General features: G+C 45.2%; 1 protein-coding gene across 1 annotated transcript in view; it reads left to right on the forward strand.

Moving 5' to 3' along the window:
- Positions 1-18,801, forward strand: part of agrn (agrin) — a 235,932-nt gene that overhangs the window by 88,403 nt on the left and 128,728 nt on the right. The window contains exon 3 of the mRNA XM_041945446.1: positions 3,633-3,671. Coding sequence (XP_041801380.1) covers positions 3,633-3,671 — 39 coding nt within the window. The remainder of the gene's footprint in view (positions 1-3,632; positions 3,672-18,801) is intronic.

The following is an 18,801-nucleotide window of genomic DNA, read 5'->3' on the forward strand; positions in this document are numbered from 1 at the left end:
CATCATGCTTGTCCCACTGTATGTTGAAAGTACAGTGGCTCGTTAACAGGCAGAGGCATAATGTTTGTGTGCCTGAGTCAGTGGTGGCAGGTTTGATGGTGGGCGTCACACTAGATTGTTGGGTCAAAGAGTTTTCTGAGCGCGGTTCTGACAGCAGAGGTAATTGCTTTAGTTTGTCTTCGCTAACCCCGATGCTGGATGTCAATTGAAAATCTTCAACACTGGCGCCAGTGCCTCCACAATGTGACGGAAATAGACGTTCACCAGCCGGCTGAGTGCAACACTCACGACAGCTCACCTTCAGGTGTTCCCCTGTACCATTTTCCTCCCTCTGTTAGCGCTGACTTATTCATTCTCCTCACTCCCTCACAGCCTCACACAAGTCTATTTCGGAGTGCCTTGCCAGTTTAGTCTGTGTTAAAGGTGAAATTCCTCTCTCCTAAATGAGCTTTGCAAGACTTGTGTCACATAATCACTTAGGACCTAATAATAAGTGAGTAAATAAGTTGAGAAAGCGCAGCATTAAGAGTCATTGTCATGCTGCCGAATTCGGGTTGAAGTGGTATTTGCGAAACACTTGGCTCTGGAAAAACTCTTCAGCCATGGTTGTTGTTCCATGTCAACCCTTTATCTCTGGCGTTCTGTTAGTCTGTTATCAGGCTGTTTACTTTTCAGTCATGTACAAGGCAAAGTCCCCGTAGCCCGAAGGATGTTACTGCACAGAGTGCACCTCTTTCTCAGGCCCTGGGTCTTTCCATCATCTTCATCTTTGTCTTTCCCTTTCGTCCTAATTGGTGGAGGTGGGTGACCAGGAGGAGGGCGTTTCATTTGTAACCTCGGCGTGTGATCGAATCAATTTCAGCCAGGCAGATTCTCCTAGATTGAAGACAAACTCGGTTAAAGCAGGCAGTCGTCACCTCTCAGATGGCCGAGTGAAGAGAAGTGTGTGCCGGGGAAATTGATGAAGTGGAAGGGGCTCTATTACGCTGCCAAGGGCCCTCATCATGTGGCCACAAGGACAGCTGGATGGGATAGTAATAGTGCTGGTAGTAGTGTTGGTGGGAAGAGGGGCGTCATGCAGCCTCAATTTCTATTGTCACCCGCGGAGTGGAGTGGAGCGAACATGAACGTTTGTTACCCCCCCAAAGCCCTGCCGCCTGCCAACAGAGCCCACACACAGACACACACTTGCTTTATCATTATGTACGACTATACATCAACCACGCCAGCGGAGAAGGTGACAAACATACAAAGACACACGCGCGCACTCACCTCTTCCTGCACATGGGTAAATGTCACAGTGAGACACGTATTGATTTGCTGGAGATATAGGGTGAATGATGGCCGTGTTGTGACATTCACACAAGCAGGCGAATTCATGCAGACTTTGCCAGGTGCAAGGGGAGATGGGAAAGCCCGATATGTTTATGGAAAGACCTTATCTTGTCCTTTCATTATGGAAATGTGAAGAAGTCGTTTAGCTTCTCCTGGCATCTCAGCTCACGTTGCGCCCCACCTTCTCTGTCAGGCCCGTTCTGATTTGCTTTGTGAGGCGGTGCGTCTGTATCTGTGTGTGTGTGTGTGTGTGTGTGTGTGTGTGTGTGTGTGTGCGTTCACACATGCTTACGGGAGGTCCAGCCTGTACATGTTCGCGTGTGCTCCTTTACGCTCTTAGCAGAAGTTTCACATCTTCCTCAAGCCAATTTCTGTTCCCCTCGCTTCACGTTCTCTTGAAATCCCCCCCAGATGGAAATCAGTTACCGTCGTGACTGACCGGGAAACAGCTTCAGCAGACACTTCATTATTCACCTCTAGCACCAGCCTCGTCTCTCCCCTCTCCTCACTCACTCTCTCCCCCCCCCCCAAGCACCGGCTGTTGACAAGCAATTTTAAGTGAGCCTAAATTTAAAACTCAGCTGTGTCTTGGGACGCCGACGGGTATCGCATAAGTCCTGAGAAAGGCTGCGACGCGGTGGCTGACGGGGCCCTGGAAAAATGTGTTAGCGGGGTAATTGATGTGATGTGTTTTATCTCCCTCATTATCCCTCACAGTGCAGAGACACCGGAGAGATGGCTGGGTGGCTGCACATCCTCTCCGAAATGTGTGTGTGTTGCCTTGTTTGCTCAGCGCACACCGCTCCGGCAACTCTCCGGAGCTCTGCTCAGTGAGTCCGACAGCCGACTTGACTTGACAAGGCTGGAGATGGTGGTTTGGTTGGGTTGTGCTCAGAACAGTGTATCACGATGGCCTTGAGGAACACACCGTGTTTCTCGGAGGCTGCCCGTTCGGGGTCTCTGGTAATTACTGAAAATGCACAGACACCAAAATCATTCCTGCGGATCGGTGCCTGTGCTGTGTTGCTGATGGTTGTTTTATGGTGAGAAATAGGTGCAGTTAACACAAAATACTGGATATGTTGTCTTTGCTGACCTCATGTCAGTCTTCTTACTTTGTTTACAGCTTTGCATCATCCAGTGCCATGTATCCCTGTGCATAATTGCCAAACTAAGCAAGAGGTTAGAGATGATACTTTGTGCTCAGTGCTGAAAACGATTGTTTCATCGATCAGCCAGTCAGCAGAAAATTAATCTACCACAATCTGAATGGGCGATCAATCGTTTATCAAAGCCAAATGTGAGAATTTGCTTTCCTCTGCTTTGTACTGTAAACGGGATATTTTTTGTTTGTTGGACAGTATAAGAAATGTGAAAACGTGTCCTCGGGGATCGGGGGAAATTGCTTTTGTGCTGTTTTTCGGCATTTTTTAGCCTAAGCAATCAGTCTTATAATCGAAAAAAATCATCAGATTAATCAACAATAAAAATAAGTCTCAGTGCCCTTATTCTGTTTTCTGTTCTCATATTTCCCTGCCAAACAATGTAAAAACCAACTGCATGTTCTTCACCCACCCCATTACATAAACTGTTATTGATCCATTTACACTGATTGTTTAACGTCGTCCTTATTTTCTAGCAACAGGGTGTCCAAGTGGCAAAGGACTCAGGTTTCATGCGATGTTTCCCCTGAGTGTTGCTCTGTGCGCAGACATTTGACACCACAGGTCTTGTTTTATGGTTCCCGCAAACCGACGAGCCTTATGTCATCGTCTGTTGGGTGTTGACCTGGAGACCAGTGTGATGTCATCTGATTTATTGAGGGAGAAAATCTGATTGATTCTGCATGTGGGGGGAGCGCAGGGGGGTCCGCACCGAGTGTGGTTTACACTGCTGGACTGCACATCATCACTGCTGACGTGACATTTCAAATCTTATCTTACACTTGTCAAGCCGAAACAACAAACAGCCTTTAGCTTTCCTCTGTGTTCTCCATTCCTGTGTGCTTTTACAATATCGAAAGCCATGCAGCGTGGTTCGGGATGAGAAGACCATACACACAATGACCGACAAACAACACGATGGCTGAAATGTAGCCCTGTCGATTAGCCCAGCTGGGTCCCTGCCGGGCCCGGCCGCTGCATTAGAATGTGTTTGATAGAAAAGCCGAGCCTGTGGACAGAATGTGTCTCTTTTTTTGTAGCAACTCAATTACTTGGCCTTCACCCCTGGGAAGTCTCCGAATCTCGCCAAAACTAAAAACCCATTTTTCTCTCTTTCTCTTTTATCTCTTTCAGACAAACCTCCTCACTTCACACCGGCGCAGCCTCCTGATGGTAAGTCCACTGTGGTTTCTCTCTGCTTGCCTTCGTTGACCACCGGTGTTTTGGGGGCGGACCTGCGAATAATGACCTTGGACAGCGGATGCCTGCCTTTGAAGTGGGTAGCCGCCTGTGCGCTGTGCCAGATCTGGCTGCTCCGCTTTTTGTTTCTACGCCGTTGGTATGGCAGGCACGTGGCCAGGTCTGCACAGGGCTTTGATGTGAGAGGGATCTTTTGATGACTTGATTTGATCTGCTCCGCACGGCTAGTTGGGCTGATGTTCAATACCTGTTACCGCAGCAGCATTCACATCCTTCTGATAGGGTCTAATAGGATAATAACCAGCCTTTCCCCGGGTATTCCACATTACTTGAGGGTGCTGGGGGTTTGTAGGCCAGAGGCGCACAGCAGCACCATCACCTCGCCTTGTTACCCCCCTCCACACACACACACAGACACACACACACATATATGTACACACAAATATAAATCTTTGCTGCATTGTTTTAGTTGTTTTCTGGCCCAGCAACACGAGCTGTTAATTAAAAAAGCAACAATTTATTTTGAAAATCGTAGATCTCTGCAAGCTTTAATTGGAGGAAAACAGCTGGTTTTCAAGCTGTTATCATGAATATTTATCAGAGGCAGCACAGTGAGACAGTGTTCGATAGACTTTGGTGTTGTATTTTTTTGGGGGGGTGTTTCACTGCATTGACAGACATCCAGGGATGGACTCCTACTAGTTCAGAAGGTGTTGTGTCTTCCTGCTTGTGTGCAGGCTACAAAGCCAGAGGTTTGGAGGCAGAAAAGACGAGGAGAAAATGTTTCTAATGATCCCAGCCGGCCAGCTGATGCCAGGGACAAAAGGCCACAGTGGGGGCTTGCTGAATCTGTTTCTGATAATTGCTCAATCTCTCGGCCCACAGGCCGGCTCGTTTGGAAAAGCGCTTTGCGAAAGATGCCGTCCTAAAAAAGTGTATGAAATTAGAGGTGCTTTATGATGAGTGTGATTGTCTGGTGGAGTCTGAACAATAGGCTGTTCACTGTCAATGTGAAATGGCTGTGGCGTTTGGCTTCAACAAATAATTGTGCTTGATTGGAGCGTTTCTCGAGTCGGCCTCACCTCAACACCTGAGGAGTGTGTATGTCTGTTTTTTTTTCCCCCCCTTTGTGTCTCATATCTCAAAACGCTGGAGATTCAATCGCAGTCGGCACAGTTTGGAGCAGCTATTTGTTTTTATTTTAACGAAAGATGAAATTGACTTGACAAGTGATTATATCTCAAGGAGAGGTCTCTATTTGTCTGTTTTTGAAGCAAATATTGCCATAAAATTCGCTCTCCACTGGGAAAATGAGAAACAGTATGCAGGCCGTGAAGCAGCCCATTTCTGTCTTCCATTGAATTTCCCCCTACAAAAGACGCCCTGCTTATCGATTGAGCCACTCATTTCCTATGTATTAAAGTTTTTGCTGTCTGAGGGGCACAGTTTGTTTCTGCACTAGTCAACCGTTTAAAAGCTGCTGCTAGCCCTTAATTACATTTCCAATAGTTCTGTAGGCTTTCCATCAGCAGCCTATGCTGTTTTAATATGCCAAGCAAAACAAAAGGCAGAGTCTCCAATCAGCGGGGTAAGCCTGCCCGGTGGGACGCAGTTTCTCCGGGTCATTTAATGCTGGAGAGATTAGTGAGACAATTAGAGTTGGCCCAAATAAGACAGTAGGCCACTTTTTGGAGACGCATGGTTTTAGTAGTTGTGGAGGGGATTTAGAAGATGCCGTAGACCAGCGGAGGGCTGATATAGCTCTGGCATTAGTCAAATCTGCACCGAAGAGCACTGGGCTTCTTCTACTGAACTTGTCCTCAGTGCCAAGGACGCTCTGCTCCGCGGTACTTCATTACAGGAAATCACAGACAAGATACCAAAGAGTCTGCATTCTTAAACAGCCTAATTTGTCTCTGAACTGCTGTTGATGAGACGTCCTTATTAGAGCGAGGAGACTCCGCGGAAAGTAAAGGAATTTGTTCTGCAAATTAGAGCGAGAGAATCTCGGGACTCGCATGGGGAAAACGCAGGTTCGGCACAACACGAGCAAAGCTCTTAGAGGATATTTATGGTGTGCGCCACCCACAAATAGCTCACGAATCCTCCCCAATGAGTGGCCTATAATCACCAGTCAAAAAAAGTGACAAAAGTCACAAAGCAGCCTTTAATTAGACTCTCCCTTTGAAAGCTCAAAGCAGCAGTTGCTTGGCTCGGGCCACGCTCATTATTGCCTGTCGTCTCCTGATAATAAGACAGTTGTTGCGTGTTTGGCCAGAGCTAGAAAGCTCAGAGAATTTGCAGCTTGAGGGATTAATATTGGACTTTTGGAAAGCGGGACGGCTTTAGGAAATGCTTGATATATGAAGCTCTCGGCCCCCAGTTGTCACTGTCCACATCCAGATGTTTGTCCACCGGTGAAGGACAAAGGAAGGAGGCAGTGGTATATACAAGCTGTCAAGTTTGATTTGGTCATTTATTTATTCAAGATTTAATTACTTAACTGGATATTTATGTCTTGTGAATTATGGCAAATCTAGTTGTATTAGAAGATGCCAAATATTAGATTCACCTCTTGAATTCTGGCTCAGGGTCGTCAGGCTGACAGGAAAATCAGGCGTATGTGGCTCTCTGGAGGTGTCCTTCATTTCATCCTATTACAGCCTTAGGTGACTAAACCATGTCCAAACAAGATCCAAAATAGGCCAGAGACTCAAAAGAAAGGAAGAGTAATGGAGAAACATGCCTCAGACACTTCAGGGGTCTTCTGTGACTGTAGCTGTCACCGGCGCAACCTGCCTGGCAGGAGACCATTTGCCGCGAATTTCAATTTCGCATTTGTCACTGACAGCGCTCCCCAGAGGATGCTCCTCACTGACAGACAGAATAAACTCCTGGACCAAAATGGGATTTGATCTAAGATGGTGGGACGCCTGGAAAAAAAAAAAAAGAAGAAGAAGAAAAAAAAAGTGCCAGCGGGCTCACTTACCCTTTGAGAGCACTGCCTCTACCTAAAGAATTGACATAACTCCCTGTCAGCTGTGGGAGAATACAGTAACTAAGCACTCCACACCCATTACCCTCTCAGATAGGGGGGGGAAACACACACACACACACACACACACACACACACACAACTCTCGTGTAATTTATTCTGCCTGGGCCTTTCCCTGTGTTCTTGACAGTAAGCCTGACTCGGAGAGAGGCAGAATTAATTATGACTGCTAGGCCTATCTTAATTAAATCATTTCGCATCATAGATTTCACACAACAGAGGCAAAATATCTACCTCATCTCTTAGGCGGGGCGGGGGCACCATCTGAGAACGTCTCACATCGAGATATTAAAGGTGCACTGTAAAGTTGTCTGCCTGGGATTAGGATTTCACAGAAGAGTTGTCATGTCCGGCTTTAAAACAGAGAGCGGCTTGTTAGCCGGGGGGGAAAAAGCGGAGGGGCCAGCCTTGACTTTATCAACGGAAAAGTTTGTTGCCCTTTGAAAGTACACAGAGCTTTCAAATTGCTGAACTCCGTATCCTCACCTGGGTCAGGGTAGCCTGTCTCGTTTCGTGTCTGTGGACTCAGCAGATGCTTGCGTGAGCGTCTGCAGAGCTTAGCAAGTAGTGTTTTTTCATAAACAAAGGTCAAAGGCAAGGGAATTAGCCAAGTCCCGTCAAACGTCGTGTCTAACAATCCGTCTTTGACAGCGCTCCCACTCAGGCTCGCCTCCCCTCACCTCAGCTTACCCAGTATTGATCTACCGAGATAGGTTAGAGGCAGTAGTCCAAAGAGAGAAAAACAAAAATATTAGCCAGAAAAGAGAGAAGTGAGTGGGCTGGAGCTGTAAAGTGCAGCACTATTTGCTTTTTATTCCCTGTGACACGGAGTAATTATTGACACAGTTAGCAATGTGATATGTCCCCCGGCTGTGGAGCGACCCCCACTGATTGCAGATGCAGGTTACCCCGAGACCTCTGACCACCTTGTAAGGATCAGCAGCTCTTTGATGTGGATGAGCTATCTGGACGCTGGTTTGTCTGATTTGTGTGCATGAGGCCTCTGTGTTTTATAGAAGCTGTATAGATGTGAGATCTGGAGTGTTGCAGTCCACATATCAGCTTCAGTTCGCCTTTTTAAATGCCCTCCTGTTGCCGGATAAACGCTTAAAAGCAAGCCACGAATTGCATGCAAATCAATTTTCGGTATGTGTTTTTATAGTCCAGCCCTCAGTGCATATTTCACTCACAGATATACCTCCACACCGATGAAAGCTCCCTGTGATGGCTTTTTATTTTGTTGTTAATCGCACGGTAAGCAGAGTGATTTCCTTCTTCCTCGTGGCCGGGCAACAAGAAATAATAGAAAATAAAATGAAACAAATTTCCAGTATGCACACTTTGAAATGAAATAGAAAGAATGACATTACAAAACATCAAAACCCCATCGACGGTACGAATCCACGCGAGCTAATTAATAGTTTCAAGCTCCTCATTGAAGCCCTTATTGCTCGCATTGGAGATGCAGAGAAGCGGTTGAAAGCCCACCCCCTCTCAGGTCTTTGTCACATATTGGAAGTAATTAGCGTGCAGAATGGCCTAATGTCACTTTAAATGAGCTCTCTATGTTCTTCGCGTGTTTGCGGCGACGGCGGCCATTCAGCACCAGTCACAGACCGTGGCGTTCATTCCTCCTCATTAACACAGCAGCAAGATATTTTAAATAGCGACGCAGTTGTCGTTCCACTTTGGGCTGTGATGGGCAGGCGCTAATTTAATTGTTGGGTGGCGATGTCGGAAAATAACCACACTGGGAAGTGCAACCAGTGCGACGAATTTCATTGTCAGGTTGTTAATTAGAGGAAAATAAGTGGCTTGCTGTGTCAACGTGTTGCTGAACAATATTAGGCTGTGATATCCCGCTATTAGCCGAGTCCTGCATCACAGTCAGTGTTTTCCTTATTAAGAAGAGGAAGTTATTGGAGCGTTTCGCTCTGCGCCGACAATATCCAGACTGTTCACACAGTTACTGTATATGTCTTAGTTTTCTGCAGCAGCAGTCAGGCATCTGCAGTTCAGTGCTCTCTTGCTCGCTCTCGTTCTGTCAGACACACACACACACGCAGACACACACTCTCTTTCTCTCTCTTGAACATTTCACCCCTTGCTTCTTGTTTTTCTTCACTCAGCCAGAAACATTGTTTACAGATTGCAGTTGAACCTCAGGATGTGTGCATGAACACACATATACTCTAGGCACACACACATTACAGAACCCCAAACATCAGATTTTACACTTCGTATCAACTTTTATCTGTCTGTGTGTGTGTGTGTGTGTGTGTGTGTGTGTGTGTGTGTATGTGTACTGTGGGAAAGTTGGTGTGTACGTGCTTTGTGTTGCTGTGTGTGTCTGTTAAGTCTGTGTGTGCGTCTTTGAGTGTGTGTGTGTGTGTTCCTCATACACAGGGAGGGCAGGAAACTATCCATTCTGTACCTCCCACCCTCAACCTGACCCCAACACACACACACACACACACACACACACACACACACACAGGCTGGAATGAACCGATTCCTTCCCACAAATTCTCAAGCTTAAAGTGGAGATATTAGTTTGCTTGTTTGTCTTCTGTACCAGTTTTGAGGGTTGTCATGGCAACCAGATGTGCAGCTAGTTGTGGACCAGTCTATGAAGTCCCAGTAGAGCCCCCACACTTCCATCCTGGTAAACAGTCTATTCATAATTCACTGCTCATATGGTTGCTCCATCTGCAGTGAATAGGAAATCTCACCCACCCTGTTAACACTGGCGCTTGCGCACACACACACACACACACGCAGTGGGTAACTCTTTGCCCACATGTGTTGTTGTTATCCCATTTCTTCTGATTTCTGGACCTGGAAACCTTGACGTCAACCGGAATCTATGTGTGTATGTGTGTTTGTCTGTGTGTGTGTGTGTGTGTGTGTGTGTTGACTATACTGTGTGTGTTCCGCTCCACTGGAGACCATTACAACACACTGACACATGGCCAGGCAGCATGTCAGCGACACCATTTACACCTGGTTAGGTTTTTTCACAATAATTCCATACACACACACACGAACATGTACGGCATGCTGATCACTGCCCTCTCTGAGCTTTAATAAGATTTATGACAGCTGAGCGCGAGACAGAAGGCGGCGCATATTGAGACAAAGAGAGGAACAAAGAGAAAAAGACGGTAAATCAGTATTATTTGGGTTTTTCTGTTCGTCTTGTTCCCTCAGTGTAAAGAAACACAGATAATATACCGTGTCTATTGTAGCTATATTATATGCTGCTGTGAGACACAGCCAGCCAGGGCGATAGACTCATTGAACTGTTTACCCACCTGTCAAAGTCTAAAACCTGAAGCGAGCGATTCTGCATGTCCCTGTTTATGCAGCCATGTAGATTATATGCATGTGTATGTGTCCTCTGCTGGACTGTGGTTTACTCACGTGAGCACATAGCACCCGCGATGCCACGACTTGCAGAAATAACACACACAAAAAAAAAAAAACGGCAGACCTTCGAGTGCCATTGAGCTTTGACTTTTGCATGAAGCAGACACACTACACGGACAAAACCCTTTTCAGACACGCACTTCACTTTGTACATTTTATTTTACAAATCAGCTTCATTTTTTAATCAGACCCTGAGTCATTTTTCTGTAATCATTTGTAGAGTAATTCTCCTCTGCCTCTGGCTGAATACAAAGTCTAGCATAAACGATATAGATGGTTACGCCTTTGTAAATGTACACACATCATACACTCTTGTCGTGTTGAAATCGGCCTCTTGTGCGTGTGCATCTTAAGAAAGCATGTTTCATAAAGCACTCACACTTTGAATGGGCCAATGATAAGCTGTAGATGATCCCTCTAGATCTCATATCAGCTGATTATATTTTCAAAGATTAGTTTTATTCCCTTGTGCTCCCCCCAAAAAAAGCAAAACAAAATTCATCTAGCAATGCATTTACATGCACAAACAAGAAAAAAATGATTCATCAGACAATTGGCCAAGCTGCCTTCAAATTTCAGCTTCAGCTGTAGAGGCCTCTCTGCACTGTGCAGCAGAATTCAATCATCAAGGATGAAATGAGAGAGATTTTACTGGAAGTGCTATAGGGGGCTCCCCCAACCCAACGCTGCAACAGCCCTGATGCAAAGGCGTCTGCATACACATGTGCGGTCACACATACGTGCATAGTTGCATTCAGTTTGTAGAGTCATGCATTTGGATTGCCGACTGTCTCAGATGAACCCTGTGACTTCAGGGATATAAAGAAATATCATTTGGGCTTAAGTGGTCAGCATTCAAGCTGCAGAGATAACCAACCAGTCAACTTAAAAAAATCAAATTCATCACTGAGAGAGCCAGCGTGAGAATGCTCCTCTTCCCTGTTGTCATTTTATTTTCCAACCAATCACTGCCCTCCAGCTGCGCTGCAACTGTGGTGAGGAGGAAAGCAGCCACGATATTCAGACGGAACATGATCTGTCTGTGGACTGTGTCTGTCTGTCTGTCGACATGAGAAAAAAGTGATGTTTCGTGCACTACGGGTGAAATCATTTCCCCCCGAGGGCTGGCTTTGTGCGCGTATTGTTTCGTTCGCTTCCATGCATTTAAGTCATCAGTACATTACATCGGCCTCAGTTTTTTAGCCGTACACCTCGGAGTGTGCTTAGTATTCCGACTGCCTCGCACATCTGCCTGCCTGCTCATTTCCATAATGAAAGAGAGAGAACAAAAGAGCCGAGAAATAGAAACAGAATGAAGAACTGACAACAATTTGAGCAGTTTAGCTGTTGTGTTTATTTTTCGAGGGAAAGGAGGATGGAGGTTATTGTGTGTGCCTTGCTTGTGCACAGCATACGTATGAACATGTGCGCCTCAGAGTGTGTGTCTGTGTGTGTGCAGAGCTCTGTAATTTGCTTAATTGAACAGGTCTCATGTTGTGTGAATAGTAAATGTCCACATTCTCACAATTTGATGAGCAAAAAAACAGAAAGCCCTGTGAAAAATGTCAACGGTTTCCCATAATAAGCCGACGGACAGGCCGGCGTGTGTCAGAATATGTGCTCAGCACTCGCTCAGTCGAGCCTGTTTTTCCGCTGGAGTCTCATGCACCCCAGTACACTCTGTAGCGCCGTAATTATGGGTTGGTGTCACTGAAGGCAAGCAGTGCGTGTGTGGTGCTACGTGTGCATGTGTGCTCTCATAACTTGAGGGAACTGCTGCATTTAACTGTAAATGGATATTTGGTCTGACTCTTTGGGTCAGGGTTAAGGGTTACACTGCAAAACATGCACATCATGAACACGTTATTAAAGTTTTAGCCCCCCCAGTACAGTAGGTTAGACATTTAGGAGAGGTAATTCAATGCTTCTAGTACATTTTCACACAAAAAAAATGTTCCAACAAGGATAATAAGGCAGATTGTGTTACAAGTATAACAACAACAACTAGAAATAAAATGAATATGGTAGAAAATGTGCCTCTCATCCACTGTTAGATTCTTTTAAAAACACATTTCACCAATTTTACACAGAGAAGTTTGTTAATGAAAAGACGCTATTGATTGCTTTATGGGAAATGAAGGACTTGAGATTTTTTGACCCATGCTAGTGGCTAAAAGCCAGTCTTCTGCTTGAATTTTGACTAGTCTTTCTTAATACATCCCTTGTGACCACCCCAACCTTGTGGAAGTGGAATAATATATATCATAGATGGAATAGCAAATCGCCAGAGAGGCCCTATAAAGGAGAGAAATAGTTTAAGACAGTACTGCTCCAACACAAGGTTTTTTTTGTGGGTGTACAATACCTGCAAGCCGACACACACATATATCTAAAGGCACCAGCACAGCTCAGAGTGAAGTGTTTTATGCATGCGTCTGACTTGATAGATGGCTGAATGGGTTTGCATATCAAATAACTGCAGGGCACTCAAATTCAGCCCGTTGTATACGTCCACACATGCACTCAACACATGCTTCACACATGTGGAATTTCATTGCAAGCGAGCTCACTCACACACACACATGCACGCACGCACGCATCTTGTAGGAAACAAGGCATCCAGTGTGAGCCCCTCCACATGTGATGCGTATTAGCTGCGACATTTCCCACTGGTGTCAGACAGCTCTCATCGCGCACAGCTGTCTCCTGTCACTACACTGCAAAAACTTCATTTTACTCTAACAAGTTGGTTATTGCTGAGACTTAGAGTCAATGTAAAAGTTCATCAGCAGGTTGACACATTTAAATTTTAGTACCCTTTTACTTATTTTCACATATTAAGTGATGGATTGCTCCACCTGTGCTTCATCAAGGTGCTGTAACTCGATTCAAGAGCGCGGCTGTAGCTGGTAGTGCTTGAGATTCTTGCTTTTTAGCCTGATAGGTTGAATCAGTGTTTAATCAGCTGTGATAGCGGCAAGATTAATGTTAGAGGAAAAAATGGTTTCACTCTCTCCATACTCGAAGTGGATGGGTTTTTTTTTTTTTTTGCAGTGTACATTCCTCTTCTTAATCCTTTTGCTCTCCATCTCTCTTTACTCCAGTCCCTCTAAAATTAACACACAAACAGATTCCACACACACACAGGCGCTGCCACAGACTAAACTACAGTTCCAAGCAACACAGCGCAAAGACCTGCAACTGTGGCCACAGTACCAGGTGTGTTTATGTCTGCAGGAAATGTTCTAGTGAAGTGTGTGTGTGTGTGTCTAATTCAATCTGTTAGTCGTGGATGTAGCTCGTGCATGGTAGTTGGAGGAAGGAAATGGGGGTGCAAAGCCGCTGCTGCTGTGGAAGAAGTTGCTGTCAGTCTGGGTCCCAGTTAACTCTGGGAGATCTCCGTGGTTAGTCTGACAGTGAACAGTAAAACAGTGGTTCCCAGTCTGTGGGGCTAGGACCAACTCAAAGGGTCAAGAGATGATTGCAAATAGGGGGAAAGTTCGGCCTCTTGTGATGAGGGTGTGCAACAAGGTATAGCTTCATGTGAAGAGTTCAAAAATAAATAATGTCAGTAACCACTTTTTAACCTGAAAAGTCTCATAGAACAGAAACAGTAACATGGAAGTGAATAGGGAAGGGAAAAGGGAGCGTGGAAAAATAGAGGAAGAAAGGGAAGGAATCAGGCAACAACTCAAACATAAGCACTTCCAACATCCTCCATCCTGAGAATATTAAGTTATCATCATTCAAACTTTGACCTGAACTGAAATCACCTGCGATTTATCTCCCTCCTCCTCCTCCCTCTCCCAGAAATCCTTTCCGCTTTGCCCCGGCGCTGAGGGCTTGTCAGCCTGGGGGGAGGACTTAGCACCTTTGTGTGTGTGTGTGTGTGTGTGTGTGTGTTAGAGAAAGCGTGTGTGTGTTTGTCAGAAGCAGAGAGAGAAATTTAATTAAAACGGGTTGGTCCAATTGGAGTCTCCACTGCTGCTCACCGCACACTCATCCACAACCCACTGCTGAGTGGTCCCAGGCTGGATCGGCCAATCAGCAGCTCAGCTGTCACATCAAAGACCACCATCACAGAATGACTTTTAATAAAAGATAAAAAATCGGCTCAATCGGACAAATCAATCGTTGCGGAGCTCGGATGCTCGTTGCCGAGCGACTGGTCACAGGTGTGTTTTCTCAGTCGGACATACACGCAGCATGCAATCGACGCATTCACACCCACGAGGGGTTTAATTCGGAGACTCAAAGCTGTGTGACACTCACCAGTGCCCTGAGATTTCCTCTTCTTCCAAATGAGACTTTTGTGTGCAAGCAGAAGCACCAAAGGGGCAAAAAAAGGAATGTGCAATTACCTCAGCGCCATGCTGAGTTCATCTGATGCCACGCTATGATCCAATCACTTCCCCCACCCTCCCCGACCACTTCCATTATAGCTGAGGGGAATGGGGATTGGTTTGGGTGATGATGTGAAGCTTCCGACTTTTGCCTTTCAATCAGATAACTGCGGTTTTCTGTTTTTTTTCTTCTCTTCCACTGTCAGAGTGCCTCTGAACAGGGGGGGGACCAGGTTCAGCGCTCCTGTTAGATGGCCGCTCAGGTCAAGAGCTGCTGCAGAGAGGCAGGGCGTGGTAGGGACAGATGGCAGCCGCGTGCGCACACACACACACACACACACATACGCACACGCACACACACACACACACACTTTGTCTTCCTGGGGCAGTGTTAGATTGGTCACAGTAGTCCTGCAAAAGATGAGATATGGCGTTGGAGATACAAGGCCAGCTTCAGGCTCTGGATCCACACATACATGCACGCATGCTCACATATGAGCACACACACACACACACACACACACACATACATTATTATGCATCAGCACACCCTCTAGCCAGTGCAGGTAAACAAACAGGGATTGGTGTTTGTCAAAGGATGCGCCATAAAGCCAACTTAAGTACGAGATGATATCTAGTCCATCCCTGCTGCTCGCTGACCAAATACATTTCCTATGCAAACTCAAACCAGCTCAGATTTGGCTCTTTGCTGTATACACTAGCACATGCGGAGCAAACAGTGGTACATGGTGAATTATGTTCCACTCCAGGCCTGTTCAGTGAAAGGTTTTGTGATCTCTGCTTGTCTTCGAAGGGATCTCACCGAGTCCCCGTGAACTTAAATCTTGCAAACGGCCATACATATTTAACTCTCTCCGATGCAGCTTTGGAAATCTCCTTAAATTTTTAAAAGTCGCAATCTGCAACATTACATAGAAATTCATCTCTGTTTTGCTGCTGCGGTCTGTCGTCCATTGAGTCGACGCAGTGAATTATTCAGTATCCAATCATCAAAGGTTTTACATTTGCTCTCCTAAACACTGGGGACAAATCCTCTGTCACGCAGGAAATGATGGTCATTGCATGCAACACGTAGAGGAAGTGCTGGGTGGTCGGCTGTAACAGCAGGTTCTAGCAGAACCTAGAATAGCATCAGTGGTTGTTCTTCAGAAATAGCCATTCAATCGATTTGCATTTTGGGATTGGCTCTCTGTATTGTATTGTTTCTAGCAGGGGCTCTCACTGCATTGCACAGGGTTCACAGAACATGTTGCATGGATGCACAGGACAGTTTTTTAGCTTCTTCATCTGTTCCATTTCTGACAAAACAACCAGGACTGAAATCTGCACTGTGTGTCGCTTGATGCTGAGCAGGTAATGTGCAGTGGGATTATCACTAAACCTCTAAACCGAAACAAGGAGCTGAAAGGTGCTAAAACTCCCTGAGGGGAAGTGCAAAGTGTGAGTTTGGCGCTACGAGCCTTTCACAATACACATGGTGATTTGGGCAGCTTTTATGACTCCAGACACGGCGGGAAATAACACAAATGGAAAAGTTTGGCCAAAACAGTTTGAGCGTTATTTAAAGTTACTTGGTACAAAGATTTTTCAGAAAGCCCAACTTCCTTAAAATCCCGTCTCCTTCACGATCGTGGCCATTTCTACCACTGAACACATTATGCTAATGGGCAGAGTCAAGGCCTGCTCTGTCAAAGAGCCGCTGCTGCTTTTAGAGGGAGCGTTCAGGTTCATCAAGTTTTAATGAGCCAGGAGAGGAATCAGCACACTTCACTTTATCCCCGAACACTCCTCTGAACTGTGTGCAGCACACAGGTACACCACAGCTGTCAGTTGTTTGAATTTGTAGCAGCTCTCTTTATATGAAGGAAAAGGCTTTCAATCAAGATTAAACACAGCTAATATCCCACAAAATGAAAAACAGGATTATCACAGTAATGATTTTTGCCTTCCTATAACAGGGAGACTCGGCTTTGCAGACAGGATGTAAAAGCTCAGCTGAAGCTCGTGCTTCTGTCTCTATTGTCTCTCCCTCTGTTTTGTTTTGAATTGTTTTTTTACTGCTGCTTCTCATGAGACTGGGAAGAAGTGGCTGCATTATTTAAGAAAGATATATGCTTGTAAATTTACTCACACATCCTTGCTTAAATATTTTAAATGTTGTTTGTACTTAGAAGCCGTGGCCGAAGGTGTGGGAGTCTTATTTTTAATTTTTCTCTCTCTTTTTTTTTTTTCTTGGGTCGAGGCTGTTTTCTGCTTGGATGAGCTGAATATGATGGACAGGGATTTGTCGGGACAGGGAGATCACAATGCATCAAAAACATTTGAGATCAGATAGGATGAATTTGTGCCATTGCGGCGGCAGAGAAGACAATGTAGATAAGACCAAAGCAAATACAGACTGTTGAAGATAAAACCGATTTTTGAAAGATTAACGGATGAGAATGTCATAACACACGCAGCTCACAGTTTTATTTGATGCACAGTTTGGGGTTCGTAGCTTGTTATCACAATACTTTGGGAACTGTGTGAGGATAGATGGTGAACAAATTCCTGTTTATATTAGTTAAAAGCTGAAAATCTTTTTAATGTCAAGTCAAATAGGAGCCAGGACCAAAGTTTGATTCCTGATTTAGCCTGAAGCTTTTGCACCTGGAGGATTTCTCACTAGACGAGTAGAGTGAAGGGAACAGCAGCGCTTTGCAAACACGTACTGGTGATTAACATTTGGCTTTGCAAAACCAAACTCAAGGCCCACTTACTGTCGTTGCTTTCCGGAGCTTTCAACAGCATCACCTCCGTCAGGTCTTCACCTGCATATCTGTCATCTGAGAGAAGCAGTAGGAAAGATGCAGCAGTAAGTGGACCTTTAGTTCAAGATTGAACTATCATGCTGCAGTCTTTCCCTCCTCAGCTGCCTTGTTATGCTCCCCCTTACTCGAAAATCTAAAATGGCTGTTTGTTGGAGCGTCTATTTCATAAATGTCATTTCACACCACAGCGGAAATTTATTTAACTCTGTGATGCATATCGTCAAGTATTTATATCATGGCATTCTGTCAGACAGACCTTCTTTGCTGTACGTCCGTGTCAAAAGCTGATGCGCATCTTTTGTTTCGCCATCAATATTCCTAACTATGCTGATGGAAGAAGATGAATGCAAATATGTGAGAAGAGGGCTCTTTCAGTGGGTCCAGATTGTTAAATACCACAGATGGAGGTGACATATGCAACTCATATCCTGACATGAAGATGAGTCATTATGCTTGTGGTGATGATATGTTTTTCCTGGAGGAAATGTCTCTTTGACAAGTGCAGTTGCATCCTAATCAAGCTCAGAAAGACACTAGAGTTCATATCAGTCGCTGTTTTTTTGAGATATGCGTGCATTTTAGCGTGGTGCTCCGCTGCCACTGAGTGAAGCTTTTATCAAGCTTTATTCACCGCGAATGTAAACATATGTAGGTCCAGGTTTGAAGTGAAGCTTTAACTCAGGCCGCGTCTGAGCTGCGGGACCACGTGCGTCTCACACTTGGGAACCTACGTTATAGAGATATATTGCACTACCATGAGCCCACACAGCGTAAACTGCGCTGGGATGGTATGGCCAGAGGCTGCGTCAGTGATCTGAATCAAAAGTAAGGATCACGTTTGCTCTGCTAACGCACATACACTAAAAGTCGTGCACGCCATCTGCATTCAGAGTTTGAGCTTCTGCCATGTGGTAGAAGGTGCAGAGATTCACATGAATATGAAGAAAAAAATGAATCTCCTCATTGTGTATTCCACACAGATATGCAACTTTGAACCGTTGAGGAAAGATAAAGCACTAATTAATATTAATACTAATACTAATATAACTCTTTATGATAAAAAAAATGAATTCTCTTGGTGCTTTTTGCCATCTCATTTACATACATTTACACCACTGGATATCTTGTACTGTTAAAATTCAGCGTAATTGGGTGAAGATGGAGGAAAGTTTACATCGCCGTGGACGTTAAACCTCGTTTAACACAGGAAACATAGATGAACATATCGCGCATATTCCTCTTTTCTTTGTTCCCGTTTTCCTGGTTCTCTCCCAGCAGTGCCTCCACAGAGCAGTGTAAGAAATCAAAGCCTGCTGCAAAATAGTCGGGGTCTCGGAGATGGAAGTGTTTGCTCTCTAACTTCCTTGCAGGCTTTTCATCATTCCCCTGCTTTCTTTAATTTTGTTTCTCTGAAATTGATTGAAACGTTTGCCTTGTCTCTGCCA

Source organism: Chelmon rostratus, chromosome 10 (genome assembly GCF_017976325.1).
Source record: "Chelmon rostratus isolate fCheRos1 chromosome 10, fCheRos1.pri, whole genome shotgun sequence".
Taxonomy (NCBI): Eukaryota; Metazoa; Chordata; class Actinopteri; order Chaetodontiformes; family Chaetodontidae; genus Chelmon; species Chelmon rostratus.